This window comes from Pleurodeles waltl, chromosome 3_1 (genome assembly GCF_031143425.1).
Source record: "Pleurodeles waltl isolate 20211129_DDA chromosome 3_1, aPleWal1.hap1.20221129, whole genome shotgun sequence".
Lineage (NCBI taxonomy): Eukaryota > Metazoa > Chordata > Amphibia > Caudata > Salamandridae > Pleurodeles > Pleurodeles waltl.
Genome location: NC_090440.1, coordinates 1,828,327,184 through 1,828,345,840, shown reverse-complemented (window position 1 = coordinate 1,828,345,840; position 18,657 = coordinate 1,828,327,184). Strand labels below are relative to the sequence as shown.

The window sequence follows — 18,657 nt, the reverse complement described above, 5'->3', positions numbered from 1 at the left end:
TACTAAAAAGTTGGAAAAGGTGTGCATCATTTAATACTATAACAAATGGGTTAATGCAATTGGGCACTTAAACATTCCGAAAGGGGGCTGGGCCAGCCTAATTATCGTGAGTAAATCCCAAACCTTCCCAGTATTATATCCGATTAACATATGAGTATGGTGATTTTAGGTCATTAATAGAATATCAGTATGCAGATGGTAATGTGTCCTAGCAGGTGAGTCAATCAATCAACCCAACAGTTCTGAGTAGTCAAAAACTACATCTAGTCACTTAATCTGGCATAATTCAACCAGTAACGTCATCTTTATCGTACCGTGATATATAGTTGATTCATTATATGGATCAATTCATAAGCCCAATTTCGTAAATCAGTACTCATGGTCTGATGATAATCAATTTTAAAGTCTCCTAAATATAACCCCACAGTTCCTCGTATGCATGCAGTCCTCAAGGATTCTTGTTCTGTAAATCATTTATACAGTGAGATTCTAACTTTGCTAATTACATTGTTCTGTCACCTCTTCTCCCATCAACTTCAGCTGTGTCAATGGCATAGAGGTCTAACAGATCAGGGTTATTCTCATATTTTTATTTGAAGCATCAAGAACAGGATTTGTAGCATTTTTGTTCTGTGTTGTCCGAAGATATGGAATGTCGAAACTCTGTTCAGAGGGCAATGGGGCCCAAACATGGGGGTTGTTGTCTTTTACTCTTGATGTCCAGTGGCCCGACCTAGTATGGGTTTTGAGTAACTGGGCTAAGTACTGCCCCTCAGCACTTCATTACCAGTGATGTCACAGGCCAAGCAGTCAAATACTCTTCAGCAGGAGGTAGGTGCAAGGTATGTGAGGGCTCAAAACTCAGACAACCCATAGTGACCACAAAAACATTTATCCAGTCCAGTACTGATAATTAGTGTAAAAACAGCACTTATGATTTACTCTAAACAAAACACGCCAAATAATCCATACACGTAGTCTCTCAACACAAGGGAATTCATGTTTGTCAGGGCAGTGCACCCCCGTGCAAACCCTTTGTTCGCCCTCTCCTCGTCCTTGCTATACTTGGTGTCCATGGTGGATTGAAGGAGGTGAATACAGGTGCTGCCCACATTAGCAATGGGTATCAAAGTCTAACTTTGGCCATGAAAGTTTTGAGCATTCTGGGTGGTAAACAGCCGAGCTCAAACAAGCCTGTGGCCCTGCTTCCACCTTATCCCAACCCTAGCCAGGGTGCCTTTCTCCCCTGTGCTCCACAATGAGCAGCTCTCACTGTGCACTTTCCAGGGTCGGTGCTCTGAGGGGGTTGCAGACGGCAAAGGATTCCAGGTGCAACAGCTCCTTCTTCATGGTTCCTGCTGGTAAGTCGGTGAAGCAGCGGCACTCCTGCAGGTGGTTTCTGAACTTTTTCCCAAGCTTCTCCACTGGTTCCGTGGACTTTTCCGACACTGCCAGGGCTCCAGCAGTCCTAATGGCCGCCTCCTAGCATAAAAGGGTCACAGACACAGACGACAGTCCTGATCATGTTGAGTACTCTGGTGACTGTTCCACAAGTCTCAGCCGCCCCTAATGGCATGGAGGAAGGGTCACTAATATAGGCAACAGCACACAATTTCAGTTGCAAGGGTGATGACCCCCCAGTTTTCGTTGCACAGTTGATGGCCCCCTGTTTTAGTTGCACAGGCGATGGCCCCAACAATCTCAGTGGAAACGGTGACAGCCCCAGCAGTTCCAGTGCTCCCATTTGCCAAAAAGAGTTCATGGGCAACAGCCTGAGTGAAATTCGAGGCACTAGGTGATAGTCCGCAACCTCACAACAACTCAGACAGGGATTGCCAAGTTCAGGAGGAGAGTGGAAGGCTTTCTCCCAACAATAGTCCTGAATGGACCGGATACCTCACACTCTGCCCACTGGGATCCATTTGCCAGGATCCCACTGGGCCTCACTCCCTCATTTCTGTCTGTCTCCTACTCACAGGGCACACTGGTCTGTCAGGTAGGTGAAAGGTTGGTGCTACAGGCAAGTGTTCTTGGCTCCTGTGTGGTGGCTGCTCACCCAGATGGGAGACTGGGAGACTTTGGTCACCAGTCCAGGTTCCAATAGCCAAGAGTCTTGGCAATCGTCCCTCTCCTGATGACATGGTGCTTTTCAACAAAGTACAAGTCTCATGTTCCCACCTTTTTAGTCCAAATCCATACACAGCATGCAAACCCAAGTATCACATGGTGTCTGGCAGTACACGCAATTCATGTAGGCCAAGGGTGAGATAAGTACCTAGTGACAGAACTTTAAAGCGTGGACCACTAGATCTCACTTAGTGACTCAGCTAAAAAAAAGGCCTGTTCTACTAAACACAGAATGGGTATGCTGTCTTCACTCAACTCAGATAACAGCAGCAGTCCTCTACCTTGAGGAGGTTAGAGCGTGGTGTACCCTTCCAGGTCAAAGCAGACCTCATTACAATGAGACAGGCCTAAGTCATGGCGCACGCACATGATTTAAATATCAATACAGCTGGGGATCTCGGGGTGGGGTGCACATCTATTACCATGTCCCAACATGCTTGTATTTTCTTTCCACAGAAACATTTTTTTAAATGTGCTTCCTACATAGCAGGTATAGACAAAAAAAGTATTTTAATTGCAATTGATGCCCCCCCCCCCCCGAGCCATTAAAAGACTCTGAGAACTCCATCCCCCAGATCTCTCTGTAATTTGGGAACTGGGCATGGGGCTTCCCATCCCTGAGCCATCGGATGGCCCTGGGGACCCATCCCCAAAGGCCCGAAAACACCAAGGGGGTCATTATGAGTTCGGCGAGGGGAGTTTAAGGCTTGGCAAGTAGTTTTGAATGCCAAGTCGAAGTGGCAGTGAAACTGCACACACAGGTCTTGCAATAGCAGGCCTGAGACATGGTTAAATGGCTACTTATGTGGGTGGCACAATCAGTGCTGCAGGCCCACTAATAGCATTTGATTTACACGCCCTGGGCACATGTAGTGCACTTTACTAGGGACCTACAGGTAAAATAAATATGCCGCTTGGGTAGAAACCAATGTTACCATGTTTAGGGGAGAGAGTATATGCACTTTAGCACTGGAAGGCAGTGGTAAAAGCAAAAACAGTGTGAGAAAAATGGAGGGAGGCAGGCAAAAAGTTGGGGAATGACCACCCGAAGGCTGTCTGGTCTAACACTTGTAATAAAAAGATAATCAGCACACCAGCTTGCAATGATTCTTTAAAGATGTCTTCAGAAACATAATTCCCAGATAAAGACAGCTGCAACACTGCAACGCTACATAGAAATGGAGCACAGCAATATAAAGATCCAATAAAAAAAAGACAGCAAAAAATAGCACCACACCAACAGAACACAATAAAATCTAATCACAGCACATCATGTGATGCAATGCACCGCACTATACCCCAACAATAGAACACGACAATAAGGCAACAGAGCAGCCAATGCAATGAGAGCACAATGCTAACGAAAACAAAATACAGCAAAATAACGTAAAAACATACGACAGCACAACACTAAGCCACATCTACCACCCGTATATCTCTTTTCTCCTCCATCATACATAGACTTCCATTAACTGTGTTAATTATTGTAAACTCTGTAATGCTCCTTCCAGTGTAGTAAATGTAACCTTTGAAACATATTTGCTGTCAGTGTTCATAAATTAAATGTAAACTGCACTCTTGAGGATCATTTTGTACATATATGTGCCCATGTAGCTTGCGCCCTGAGTCTGTATAAACCCTGAGACTTCTATTGGGGTTCAGAGAACTATAATATGAATATGGAAGTCAGGCGCATTTCATGTTGCTTAAATAACAGGCACTCGCATACATACAGATTATTTTTTCCAAAAAAACTTGTAGATGTATGACTAACCATTGTAATATTGTGCTGCTGTTTTACAGGTGATGCAGTTTTTAAACCAGATGGCTGGTAATGATTATGTTGGATTCAGTAATGCCACGTAAGTTTTTATTTAAAGTTTATTGCCTTTAGCGCCTCTAACAGCATTCAAAATGATTTGACTGTGTTTTTCTAGGGTGAAGTGCCCTTTGTGATGTGTTGTTTACTTTTCTTCACACTTACAATTTCGTCCTGTAACATACACTACTTGACCAACTTGGTTTTCTGAAATGTGGACTGCGTGGCTTCTTGTACTCTCTTCTATTCATTCTTACAAATCTGACTTCCTTATTTGCACCTTTCATATAAAAAGTCAAACAAATAGCAATCTATGAAAACCTATATTTTAGTCTGCCCCAAACCTTTCAGTTATCCTTTCCTCTGACATCAGGTATTTGACCTTAGTAGAAGTAGAGGCCTATTCTGTAAATTTGGCATAATTGACAATTTAATAGGTCATCCATAATTGTGCAAAAAAAAATTCTACATTTGCAAAACGTTCGTTGTTTGGGCACAAGAGCGAAGGAAATAGGTTTCACTTTAAAGGTTTTTTTTGTTATTGTTTTTTCTTCAGTACATCAGTAACATTGTACAATTGACTACCTTAAACATATAAGCCAGCCCCCTACTACTACAGTAGTAATTCCAAACACCGGGATCAGTTATTACAGAAAAGGTACATCAGACAAAAACATATTGTGTTCTTTTCCCCATTGTATATCTCCACCAGTAGTTAGTCCAGAATCTCTGTAGTGTCATCAAGCGATGGTTCCTCAACTTCCTGTAACTTTGTAAGGATCCCCCTCCATAGTAGCAAGTATTCTTCAACGTGGTCATTCCGTCTAACCAGACAGAACCACATTTATTTGCGACTGCCCATTCCCTCACATCTTTAAGCCAGTCCCTTACACTGGGTCCCTCTGTATTCATCCAAGTGTTGGCCACCCACTGTTTGGCTAGCAATAAGGCCTGCTACATAAATTTCCTTTCTATTTTGTTTACCCTTTTGTCTGTTATCAGCCTCTTAGAGGCATATCACTGGATTCTGTTCCGACATTACCGCCTCCATACACCCCAAATTCTCTGGACCACAAAGTCCCAGTATACCTGTACCGAGTAACAATACCAGGCAACATGAAGGAAGGTTGCTGGTCTTTTGCGACACCGTTGGCATCTGTCTATTTTAGTGGGGTCTATTCTATGTACGATTCCCGGGATTACATATGTGCAGTGTATATAGTTAAAATGTATCAGTTTAAGTCAAGCGTTGCGCGACCCCTGCTTAACCAAGGCTTATATTGCCTTCCATTGTGCTTCCTTTATAGGTGTAGTCTGTTTGTCTTTCCAAGCTTCCCATGCTGTAAACGCTCTCCTAGGCATATCTGCTAGCATGGCTCTATCGATATTGGAAACTAAGGCCCTCATTATGACATAGGCGGAAAATGCCACCTACCGCCACGGCGATGGCTGCCAAAGGACCGTTGCCGTGGCTACCAGCCGACCGCCATATTACGACCGTAGCCGGAATTCCACCAGAAGGCTGGTGGAATTTCGGCTACGGTCATGGCGGCGGATGGCGGTAAGGTAGAGCTGCTGCCAGCAGCAGCGCCACGCCAGTAGACCCCGGCCGACCGTATCATGATCCATGATATGGCCTGGCGGAGTTCTGGCGGAAGCTGCTGCTGGCAGCAGCGCCGCGTCCCGTTTCCTGCCGGAGGGTCCCCTTCAAGCAGGTAAGTCGGGTGCTCCGACAGGGGAGGGGATGGGAGGTGTTGTGGGTGTGTGGGTGTTTGTGTCTGTGTGCGTGTATGCGGGTGTGGTGCATGTGGAATGCGTGTGTGCATGAATGGATGTGAGTGTGCATGTATGTTGTGATGAGTGAATCCGTGTGTGCTTGTATGTATGTCCGTGTGTGTGGATGTTTGTGTGCATGGATGTAGGCATGTGTGGGTGAATGTGGGTATGCGTGTGTGTATGCATGTGTATGTCTGTGCATGTAGGTGTGTGTATGTCGGGGGGATGGGAGGGGGAGGACTATGGGAATGGGGAAAGGGGCAGGGGAGAACCCTATCAGTGCCAGGGAAAGAATTCCCTGGCACTGATAGTTCCTACCGCCATGGTTTTCGTGGCATTAAAAAAGCCTCGGAAACCATGGCAATGGGCGGAGTCATATTACCGTGGGCGGCCGTAGTCTCCAGCCCAGCGGTCATTACCGCCGTGGCAGTCGGTGTGGTACATTGGCGGTTTGGCAAAATGTCATAATATGGCTGTATGTACCGCCAGCCTGTTGGCCACCGGGGTCATAATGACCCCCTAAGTGTCTACCTCCCCTGTTTTCCAGGAGGGTGCTGAACAAATCTATTGTACCACGAATCAGAATGCATCTAACGTCAATATCTGCCGCCATTTATGTCAAGGCAAAAGGCACCCCCGGGGCTATCCAAATCAGCACCTCCCATAGCGAATGAGGAAAAAGTAGCATAGTATGTTAGCCCCCTCCATTTTTTAGCAAGTTTCTTTGTTTCAGAATCAGCCAAGTGGGTCTCCTAGCGACAAGCCATATCTACCCCATGGTGCTTGAGCAGTGACAACACTCTATATCGCTTAGTGCTGCTACCAAGCCCTCTCACATTCCAACAGAGGAGTATATGTGTATTACGGACAACCATTGTGTGATGTATTCTAAGGTCCCATTGTGCAGTAATATCTCTGGGCTGCAAAGGCTAGAATCCCCCCTTAACAAACTGTAATCTTTGGAGATAGAAAATGAAACAATCAATTTCCCCTGTCCCTGCCCACCCACGGACAACAATAGCATTAACATGTGACTGCTGGAGCCCACAAACTGTTGTGTCAGGACATCCACAACACCCCTGCCGTTCCAACTGGGACCTGTTAACCGTAAACCGTGGACCAGCTCTTCTGTCAATCAACAAAATCTATTGCCTTCCCAAACTATAAAGTACATTGATACTGTAGGCATATTGACAATTCAAAATGAAACAACCTGGTTTCCTCTGATCTCAACCGGACGTGCAATCTGTCGCCACCCCTTCCATCAATCTGCCCAACCACAATAAGTACCTTTATCAATGAGTTTGCAGAAACATTAGTTTCTAGGGAGGTAGTTCACAGATGGTCATAACGGTTGGTACCTTTCCTTGACTCAGTGACTCCTCGAGCCCACTCTCAATAAGTGCTGTGCCTGGAATCATCTCTGACGTGGGTCTCGGGCCGTGACGTAATCTCTGTTGAGGATACCTGCCCTGGTGACATTTCTTCTCTCTGGTGACGTTGACTGTGTCAGGTGCATGGCTCCATTTTCTCCTATGTGTATTCTGTCTGAGCCCAAGGGGGTCAGATTTGGGTTATCTCTGCTGATGTCTGTGTTCACCAGTGTTGTTAGAGTGCCTGTCCCCTATTTTCAGCGCTGATTAGTTCTGCCCTGGGCTGTGGTAGTAGGGACCCCGAGCTCAAGCCACTCCCAGACATCTTCAGGCCTATAGAAAATTGTCTTGCCATTGTGTAGGACTTCCAGTTTAGCTGGGTACAATAACATCTATTTCAAACCCATTGCCCTGAGTTTCTGTTTGGCATCTATGAAAGACGTACGCTGTTCCTGGATTAATTTTGTATAGTCCGTAAAGATGTCAGTGTTGCAGTTCTGATATTGCAGCACTTCTTTCAAGATGCAGTCTCTGACCCTTTAGTTGAAGACCTTAGCAATAATGGCCTTTAATGGGGCTCTCGGGCGTGGCGGCGGGACCAGAACTCTGTAGGCCCATTCAGTTACAAAGATGTCTGAGAGGCCACAGGGTTTCAGGGCCAACCTGATTCAGTCTTCCAAGAAGTATTCCACAGAGGTTCCCTCCACTTTCTCTGGGAACCCCAACACCCATATATTGCTGCAGTGAGAGCGGCCTTCAACGTCTACGCCCTCCTGCTCAACTCGTCAACCATGTTGTTTACAGTGGCCATATGCTGCTTGAGTATCACCAGTTTCCCCTGTAGGGTGCCTACGTTACTTTCCACAGTAGTGACTTTGTCTGGACCTTTAAGTAAGTCCGCTGTCAGCAGTGTAACATCGATCGACATGCTATCTGTCCGATGGTCCAATGCAAATCATAAGCCCAAGATGGCCGCCATTAAATCTGCTCTCGGTGGTTCCAGTGTGGCTCCGTCAGGGCCCTCTTCTACCACAGTACCTGACTGTCTTATCAGCCTTTAGGTAGGCAGTCTTGGAGTGGTATACTGTGTTACAGTGTTCGACCTTGCTGCTTGGGTCACCTTGTATTTCCCCATGATGGTCATCTTCAGACAGCCGTGTAGGGCCACGAACAGTCACTTTGATTGAGACCTGGTTATCTGTCCGAGCAGCGCAAGGGCCAAGTCAGGTATAACTTTTTGGGTAGTGCCCCAGGAAGTTCAAAGCAACTCTCCACATGCATCCAAGTTGCTATCCCAGAAACTCAACCAGCAGCTTACTTCTCCCAAGGGCACTCTCTGTCCTCAGGTTAGCCCTCTTTGCAGCACTCAGTATCAAAGACGAAGACCTATGAGTGCTGCAGTCCATGCGTGCTACCATCGGGCGATCCAGCTGTCTCAGGCCTCCAGAGGCAGCTATTTGTCTGATTATCCCAGCGGCGAGCTGGTGTATGCAAGTCACAGGGGGAGCCACCCCCTTCCTCTGCTGTGGGTAGTATGATGCCACAGTCTGCACCTAGTGGAACTCTGCATAGGTTGGTTTCACAGCATTAGCCCACAGAGGTCAACAATGTTTCCAGGGGTCACTTAAAGGAAAAGAGGGGAGGGGGGTGGGTAATTTGTTGATGCGCTTTTATGCAGCTTGTGGGCTCCGAATAAAACTGCTGTGTCAGTCCCCTGTAGTGCTCACCCTAATCAGTCATATGTTCTGTCACTTCTCTTGCGTTCGCATGGGCTGCCTCGCTGGCTGCTCGGGCCCTCGCTTTGCCCCCAGGAGTCCCAGTGCCGCTCTGCTGTGTGCTACCGGCATTTGCACTCACCGGTCCCCAGAGAGTTTGCTCTTCCTCCCCCTGGTCGCTCAGCTCCTGGGTCCATAGTCTCAAACTTAGCCACGCGATGCAAGCAACCGCTTGCACTCCACCTTCAGGTAGGGTGGGCACTGTGCTGGATGGTTGTCACCACCTGGTCACCTTGCAGCGGTATCCGCAAATGATGGGAGTGACTGTAGTAGTTGTCAACTGCTGCTACCACAGGCAGTAGCCAGTCGGCCTGATCCGTTCTCCTCTACGAGAGGGGCCAGGTCCATGTGGCACGGTAACTGCACCCTCGCTGCTCACATGCGGGCACCTTCTCCACTCACCGTCATGGCCTGCAATGAGTGCTGGCTGCTGTAGGCAGGTCTCGATTGCCTTTGCCGTCGATCATCAGACCTGCACATCCATCTCCCCTGAGCAGGGGGCAGGTCCGGGTTGGGCAAGTGCTGCACACACTGCTGCTTATGTGCGTTGTCTTCGGCCCTCGTCGTCAGTGCCTGCCGTGGGTTCAGATCACTGCAGTTCAGCCTCGGTCTCCAAGATCGCAGGTTCTGGGTCGCTGGTCACGACCAGCTCCTCAGGTGAGGGCGTCAGGTCCTCTGTCACTTAAGCATTATCGCTGCCTACGGTGCCGCAGAGGCTGCTGTCGAGCGGCTCTTTCCCGGGCCTAGGCTGGCCTCCCTCTTGCCCCGCCTCAGGAGGACAGAAACAAGTTCTCCGGCACCACAAGGCTGCATCGCCCGGTCACTGCATTCTGCGGCGAGTGACGGTCACAGCGGTGCTCTCCAGCAGTTACTATCTGTTAGCCTTTGAAAAGTAATCGACGTAAAGGTATGATTCTGTAGGATTTGAGGAGCAAAAACTCCTGGCTGGGAGAGAGCTCGTGTGCTAACCTCCTGTCAGCCACGATGGCAGCCTACGCCCCTCAGTTTCACATTAAAGTTAACGTAATTAAAACACATTTCTTACAAATACTGCAAAGGCTGCTTTCAAAACTACTACATGGATAAACAAGAAATTACCCATTTTTATTAAGAAAATGTTAAAAGCTTTAAATTCGCAACCCATCAGTGGCATCTTTTAATGTTAACTGGAGGTATTGCTTATCTTTTTCTTTTCATTATTTCATATAACATGCACGAAACATGGCAGCCAAGTCTAGCAAAGCTGATTCCCGTTTTAATTTTAGATCAGTTGTTCGCACTGCATCTTTTCTTTTAACAGATAATCTCTGGTAAAATCAGGGGACTAGCTGCTACCCTCAAAGTCAGGCCCACACAAAGGATTCTGAAAGGAGAGGGACGTGAGCTCCAGCAGCCGCATATTCATGGGGGCAGAGCGCACAACGGGAGAATCGTTTGAAAATGCATATCTTTCTCCGAGCAGTGGAGCCACCTTCAGCAAAGGAGGAAAAAGTGATAGAACCAGGATGGAGGAGTTTTTCTTTTATTCTTGTTGGTAACTTGATTGACCATTGACGGAATTTGGGAAAAGTGAACGAGAGCGTTCAGCAGAGGGAGTCAGGCTGTTATTTTTCATTCTTTGCTTTGCCGAAGACGATTCTTAGTTAACGTTTGCCCAAAAACTATTCCTGGAACCAGGATTGGATCATGTTGCTAAAAGACATCTCAAGTATTTGTGGGGACCTGAGGAAGATATTTATTGGGGCACCCTGTTTGGGAGGACCTTTGAATTTATGATTTCTTTTTGACCCCTTCAAACGAGCAAAATGAGAAGAGGTATTAAAAAAAGGGTCAAGCAACGAGAGTGGCAGGGAAGAGAGGAAGGTAGAGACAGGGGTGAAGGGTAGAAATAGAATGTGGTGTGGACATGAGGAAGTTGAGTGACCTATATGAAATAAAGGTGAATTTATAAAGAGGTAAAACGTAGTGGGATAGAAAAATAGTAAAGAGCTGTGAGGTAGAGAGATCTATAAAGAGAGTTTGGACGAGATAGTTGAGGTGGAAGAGGTTAATTAAAACAGAGACAGAGGACGGGTTGTGCGTTTTTGTCTGTGTCTGTCAGTGGTAAATAAATAGCCAAAAAAAGCGTGATATAAAGGAACAGTTGTAGAACAAAAGAAACAGTGGATGAAGAGATGAGGTAGTAAACTAATTGTGAGGCAAGTTGAAAGGTCAGGTAGTAAGAGATTGCAGTAAATATAGCAATTTAAGGTAGTGAGGGAGAAATGAGATAAACAAATGAGGGTGAAGGCTTGGAGGTAGAAAAAGGTAAGGTAGTACTGACAAGCACAGAGGTAAAGTGAAGATAGACATGAAATTATGTGAGAAGTGAAGTAGATGGAGAAGAGACATAGGGAGATTAGATGGATAAAGTGCAGTGGGGTACTTGGAGAGGGATACTAACCCATCCTTCCTCCCCAGTCTCTGAACGGATTTCTAGGGGCATGGCTGTTCCCTTTCAGGGCCCTAGTTTTCCACACTATTGGTCATTGTTCTTTGTGGCGCCACGCTCCTGGCATGGAAAGTCACGAAAATAAACTAATGTCAGCGCCCCGGGATGGTGTCTACATTGGCATGGCTCATGTTACCTCTGGAGGACGACGCCACTTGGAACGGAACGACTCCACCTATGGTCCAGATCCACACCTGTGTATAATTCTAAAATAAGGAATCTGCAGCTAGCTAATCTCTACCAGATAAGGCATTACCAAAGGGAAGTAGGTTGTTCTTCCTGGCAAGAGTCCCCTTTACATGATGGTGACCTCTTTATTGAGCTATTCCTTGTTAAACAGTTTACTTTGTCCTCTATTTTTATTTACTTTACTAGTGTCCAACATATAACCTAGCTGCACAAGGGTAATGACACCACCTACACTGTTTTATACTATTCCAAACACTTTTTTTGTAAACCATTCCAAACACTGTTTTTGTTTTTACTGTGCACTTTTCTGGTGCACTGCTGCCTCCTATGTTTTATTGGTCACTGTAAACAGGTCGAATACTCTTTATTACGAAACAAACATTGTGGTACTTTAACACTGCTGGCAGATATGTGCACGTGGTTTACTTGTGTCACGCTATCGGTATGTACAGTGATTTCACAAACGCAGTCCTGCACTTTTTTCAAGCAATTTAAATAATATCTCACATTCCAGCCTTTATAATTTCCGTTTTAGTATTTGGGCTGCATTCATCCTTCGAACCCAGACAGTGGTTGACTTCGTTATATGTTTTTTTTAAATACCCTGCATGAATGTACAACCTTTATACCTACCAACACATATAGAAACCTTATAGACTAGGCTAAGCTGCACTGTTTTCGAAGTCAGCCTTTGGTATATTCTGTAGTTGTTCCTAGATATGACTTCTTGTCACAACCCCAGCATACACGTGACTTCATGTCACAGAATTATCACTTTGTCAAGTAAAGCCAAAACGGTTGTGTTTAATGAATTTGGCTCATCGGTAAAGCATTCTACCACAGGTGAGGCTATATTACTCATTTAGCCTACGATGTATACCCCTGATGCTCCTCCTTCCTGCACCTTGCTGCGTGCCACAGCATTTGTTTTACAACTGACACAATTTCCATTTGTCTGGTCAGTAAAGTCACTTTATTTGGGTTTATTGACCTTGGCACGTTGCACCTAATTGCATATATTGCCTGTCTTAGGCAACGCCCCTGAATTTTACATAGTCTTATATTTTTACTTTACTACAATTCATTTTCCATTTGTCTGGTCAGTAAAGTAACTTTAATTGGGCTTATTGACCTTGGTACGTTGCACCTAATTGCACATATTGCCTGTCTTAGGCAGCGTCCCTGAATTTTACATACTCTTATATTTTTACTTTACCACAATTAATACAAGCACTAATATCAACTCGTGCGGTTTAGAGGCCTAGGCATATATATGTTACCTCTAACATTACAAATTGTTATATATACTTTTTCCTAATTGTTACAACACTTGTACCACAGCGTAAATTAGTTTTTATGTGCCTAGACTGATTTAGGTAAGGATAATTGCCTATTACTATCCTTCAGAGGAGAGGCCCACACAACAACGGCATATCCGACTATTACCAATACTTGAGTCTGGATACCGATTTTTTTATATACATATATGCATGTATGTGTATATATGATTTCTACTAACTTGTGGTATGTACCCTCGTGTTCTGCATTGACGTGATTCAGCTCACTTACTGCATTACCATCCTGAGAGAAATACGTTTGTGCCACTTTATACCAAGACAAGGTCAGACTCCAATATTATAAATTGTTCTTTACTCAAAAACAGGTTTACTTACTCCAAGACACACACTCTGTAAGAAACTGTTTTCGTATTAGTTGAGGGGGTAAGAACTCATCTCAAATAATAATAATTACAATCCTGGTCAACCACAAAAGTCATTAAATAAGCCTGTGCCTAACCCTCTGGTTGCTTGGTACAAAGCAGTTAGGAGAAACTTAGAGGCAATGTGTAAAGTAGTTCTGGAGCTCTCAAACACACAATACATAAAACACAGGAAATATACCAAACCTATTTGGAAGGCATTTTAATAAATAAAGGACACCAAAATGACATACCCAATAATTAAAACCAGCAATGTGATTTTAAAACTTTTTCAGTCAAAATTGCGCCAAACACACAAACCACAAGTTGGGGCTATCTGGTCACGTTGGACTAGGGCAAAGTCAAAAGTTAAAACTGTCCACAATGGAGCCCGGGTTGGGTAACAGGGACCAGGTTCGACCCCATGGAAAGTTTATCTTTAAACTTAGTCCTGTTTCACAGGGGAAGTTGATGAGGTAATTGGCAGGTCAGCCTGCAGGCTGGATCTGGAGATGGCAGGTTGATGAAGTCTTAGGCCGTGTCGGAATTCCGTGACAAGCGTGAAGAGATGGTCTCAAATCTGAACTTTGTGTTGGCCTGAAATGCGAGGCATTAATTGTCGACGCAACGAGCTCTCTGCAGGTGAAGTCCGAAAGCTGTACCCAAGAAGGTCTCATAGGCAGTCCAGTGCCCTTTCCACATTTGCCTGGATAATGTCCATTTATATGTGCAAGGAGGCTCAATCAATCAATCAGGAATTTGTAAAGCGTCACTACTCACCCGCGAGGGTCTCAAGGCGCTGAGTTTGGGGGGGGGGAGCAGATGAGGGGAGGTGCTGCTACTGCTCGAACAGCCAGGTCTTGAGAAGTCTCCTGATGGTAAGGAGGTCTTTGGTCTGACGCAGGTGGGTGGGAAGAGTTTTCCACGTCTTGATGGCAAGGTGCAAGAATGATCTGCCACCGGTTGTAGTTATGCGAATGCGTGGGACGGTTGCGAGGGCGAGGTCGGCGGAGCGGAGATGTCGGGTTCAGGGTGTAGAAGGAGAGCCGTCTGTTGAGGTATTCTGGTCTAGTGTTGTGTAGTGCTTTCTGAGCGTAGGTGGCAAGTTTAAAGGTGATTCTCTTGATGACGGGGAGCCAGTGCAGATCTCTTAGATGGCCTGTGATGTGGCAGTGGCTGGGGATGTCCAGGATGAGGCATGCGAAGGCGTACTGGATGCGTTGCAGCCTCTTCTGGAGTTTGGCTATGGTTCCTGCATAGGGGGCATTGCCGTAGTCCAGTTTCAAGCTTACGAGGGCTTGAGTGACTGTTCTTCTGGTTTCGGTGGGGATCCATTTGTAGATCTTTCGGAGCATGCGGAGGGTGTTGAAGCAGGAGGAGGAGATGGTGTTGACTTGCTGGGTCATAGACAATGAGGAGTTCAAGATGAATCCTAGGTTGCGTGTGTGGTCGGTGGGAGTCGGAGCAGCCCCGAGAGTGACAGGCCACCAGGAGTCATCCCATGCGGAACCGGTGGAGCCGAAGATGAGGACTTCCGTCTTGTCAGAGATGGTTATTTTCAAGACTAAGAACTCAGTGGTGCTATGGCTAGAGTTGGTGACTATGGAGGCTGTGAACTGGGTCCCAGTCTCGCCGTCGACTCCACATCCTGTGATTCTGGGCAACAAAACTGTGCTTAAAAAACTCAAAAGTGACCTTGTGTAACTTAACTGGTGCTCATGTAAAACACTTGAATTTAAGGAAAGGGATAAAGCAGCTGACATTTCCCCTCTTTCAGTACATACTTTAAATAGAAAATAAAAGAAAGCACATTAAATCGTGCTCTGAGGCTACCATATTGATCCCTGACTGATAAAGCAGGGCCACTGGAACTATGCGATTGAACGACTGCTGTGATTTTTGCATAATTATACATTTGCCGTGTTTGTCACATAATCCATCATCTGGCACATAATCTGCAAATTTTAGCAAAAAGAACATTTTGTTCCTAACTCGAATGGTTCAAAAGTTATTAAAAATTCAGCAACACATGTTGTCACACAGTTGAAAACCCTTTGCAAAGGTATGCTGGTCCCCTTTCTGTATCCTATTGCTATATTTTAGTGTTAAACTGATACTAATGAAGTGCAACTAATGCCCATCCAGTGTTGACATGTTTCAAAATGACAGTGTAATGAGGTAATAGTATTGTAAAATGTGCTGTATAATGCTGCATAATTTGCCTTTTCTTGTCACATAATTTACTCAGCTCCTGCCACATAAATTGGCCCTCCCTGGCTTCATAATTCCTGTGGCCCTAATGATAAGTAACATAACACAGAAAGGTCATGTTAGAGATAACTTTATAGGAAGTCCTCTATAAATATACCGCCCAAGCCCTTTGCAGACTGATGGACAAATGGGCAGTATTTTTCTTTTGGAAAGGTGGCAACCTTTGTAAGCCAGTGGCAATACAGGGACCCTATACATTTTTAATTAACTCCTCGATCCCCATGTTTGGATTGTGTGAAAATTGTCAGTGATGGACCTCAACAGGGCAGTTAGACTTTCTTTAAAGGAATTTGCAGACAAAATAAATGCTGGATTCTGCAGAGCACCTGGCTTGGCTGGAAACTTAGACGGTGTAACATGCTAGCCCCTCCTTTGTTTCCCCCTCAGCAGCACATTTGCAACTACTGGTATTTTGACAACCCTCCTAGAGAGATCCTGAAATGGGAGGGAGGAGATGTATCTTGGGGGACAGAGGGTGAGGAGGATCAGGGATAAAGGTGCACTGAATTCTGCAGCACTGTCCACCTTATCCAGAGGGAGGATAACACTGTAGCATTACACACCACACCAGCCAGGTAAGTGGACCTGGCCCTACTCCACCTTTATCGTAGTTGAGCTCTATTTTCTGTCATGTTGTGGCTGCTGCTGTTGTGTTTTTTTTGTGGGCCCAGCTCATACTTGGACTCTGAGCCTCGACAGTCTGGCTCGGCTCTTCCAATGAATTGCCTGGCTCGTCCAACTAGCAGGCGTAGAGTGCACAGAGTTCTAATGCCAAAATAAAAATGGTTCAGCTACAGAAGGCAAAAATCTGGGGTAATCCTGCAGGTATGGAACATTTCCAGCAGTTACCCTCTCCAGATATATTAGAACTTTCTCACCACGTTATTTTGGATATATAACGGTGCTGTTTAATTTTCTGCCTTTTTGTTGTTGGATGTGTTTTTACTCTGTCTCATATCAACTTGCCAGGCAGCTGTCCCAAAACAAAAGTTGAAGAGCATAGACGCGTTGGGCAGCCACCTATTGACGTCTCGCTAATTCCACTGGCCCCCCCAATCCTAATATGACAATCGTTATTTGGAGGAGATGGGGGAACTCCTCAAACACCTCCCAGAAGCCCACAAGAAGCGGGTTCAAGAGCTTGTTGCTGAGCGCAAGATGATCAGCAACTCCAACATCATGTCTGCCCTGGATGCACCAGATGCTAACATCAAGGAAATCAATACAGCATCCTTCTTGGCAGGCATGCCTAGCTTAGAATCTTCAGGTTCTGGATTGAGGTGCAACAACACCTCCTCAGTGCCGGTGTTGATGGTAAGCATCTGTTTGGCCTTGAACTACCAGTTTAAGATGTTACCATCCAGAGTCACTATGGCAGTCATTCTGACCGCGGCGGTCGGCGCCCGCCAAGCGGTTCCCGCCGAAAGACCGCTCCGCGGTCAAAAGACCGCGGCGGCCATTCCGGCTTTCCCGCTGGACCGGCGGGCGACCGCCAGAAGACCGCCGGCAGGCCCAGCGGGACAGCCCCTTCAACAATGAAGCCGGCTCGGAATGGAGCCGGCGGAGTTGAAGGGGTGCGACGGGTGCAGTGGCACCCGTCGCGATTTTCACTGTCTGCACAGCAGACAGTGAAAATCTTTGTGGGGCCCTGTTAGGGGGCCCCACGGCACCCGTTCCCGCCATCCTGGTTCTGGCGGTGGACACCACCAGAAACAGGCTGGCGGGAAGGCGGTCGGAATCCCCATGGCGGTGCTGCAAGCAGCGCCGCCATGGCGGATTCCCTGGGCCAGCGGGAAACCGGCGGGAAACCGCCGGCTCCCCTTTTCTGACTGCGGCTTTACCGCCGCGGTCAGAATCGCCCAGGAAGCACCGCCAGCCTGTTGGCGGTGCTTCCGCCGCCCTCCGCCATGGCGGTCATGGACCGCCAAGGTCAGAATGACCCCCCATGTCTTCAAGGGTTTTCACGAAGCGCCTAGCAGTAATGGCAACACACTTAGGCATAAACGTCATATTTGTCTTTCCGTACGTGGACAACTGGCTGAATAAGAGCAGGAGCATAGGACAGTGCCTAGCACGCAGTGAGACAGCAATTCCCCTACTTTGCAGTTTAGGGTCCACCGCAAATGTCAAAAAATCCCACCTTTATCCCTATATCTCAACAGGCCACTTTCACGGAATGATGTCTTCATGGTTTGCAAGACTGACTCATTGACAGGACGTGCATGCCTTGTGAAGTAAGATAGCAGGCGGAAGGGCACTGGGAAGATCTAATTTTGACAAAGGCTGGAACTCAGCACTCTCTGCTTTGGTGAAACAGCAGCAACCTGCAGGCCCTTTCTAGACCCTGTTACCACAGATGCATCTCTTGTGGGGTGGTTTGGGGTGCTCACCTTAACAACATGAACATACAAGGCACCTGCACCCCTCAGTACCACGGGCAGCACACAAATTACCTGGAACCTCTAGCCATCTGAGGCAATACAGTCCTCATAAAGACAGACAACATGACAGCCATGTATTAAATTGCGAAGAATATGGGAACCACCTCCCCAAACCTCTGCACTGGCTTAAGGTATTGGAGACTGTGAAATTTGTAACAACATTCACTTATTGGCAGAGCATTTGCCTGAATGTAGAATGGCTTGAGGACCTGTCCACTAATCCGCATCAACAAGTCCATGAGTGGGACCGCCACAAGTACTTCTGTCTGTGGGGAACCCCAACCATTAACCTGTTTTCCACACTTGCAACCACAAAATGCCAAAACATCTTGCAGGTAGTGCACCCAAAAGTCATGTGCAATGCACTCTGGATAAAATGGCAAGGAATTTTGCCTACGCTTTTTCTTTTCTCCCCTCAACTCATACATGGTGAAGAAAAAGAGGCGGGTATCCATGACCCTCATCCTACTAGCACCAACCTGGACAAGACAGCCTTGGTACTCAGTGCTCCTAAAGATTTCTATCAGACCTCACGAGAAGCTCCTGCTGAGGCGGACCTTCTCACTCAGCATCTGGGCCATTTCAAACACCCAGATCCCAAACTGCTGGACATGACTATCTGGTATGTGAGTTCCTACAATTTGGTTACCTCAAACTTCCAGAGGTGTTCAAGTGATTGCTAGTGCACAAATCCCC

General features: G+C 46.4%; 1 protein-coding gene across 3 annotated transcripts in view; it reads left to right on the top strand.

Annotated features, from left to right (window-relative positions):
• Positions 1-18,657, top strand: part of GLS (glutaminase) — a 607,111-nt gene that overhangs the window by 229,789 nt on the left and 358,665 nt on the right. For all 3 annotated transcript variants that reach the window (XM_069225886.1, XM_069225887.1, XM_069225888.1), the window contains exon 9: positions 3,931-3,989. In XM_069225886.1, coding sequence (XP_069081987.1) covers positions 3,931-3,989 — 59 coding nt within the window. The remainder of the gene's footprint in view (positions 1-3,930; positions 3,990-18,657) is intronic.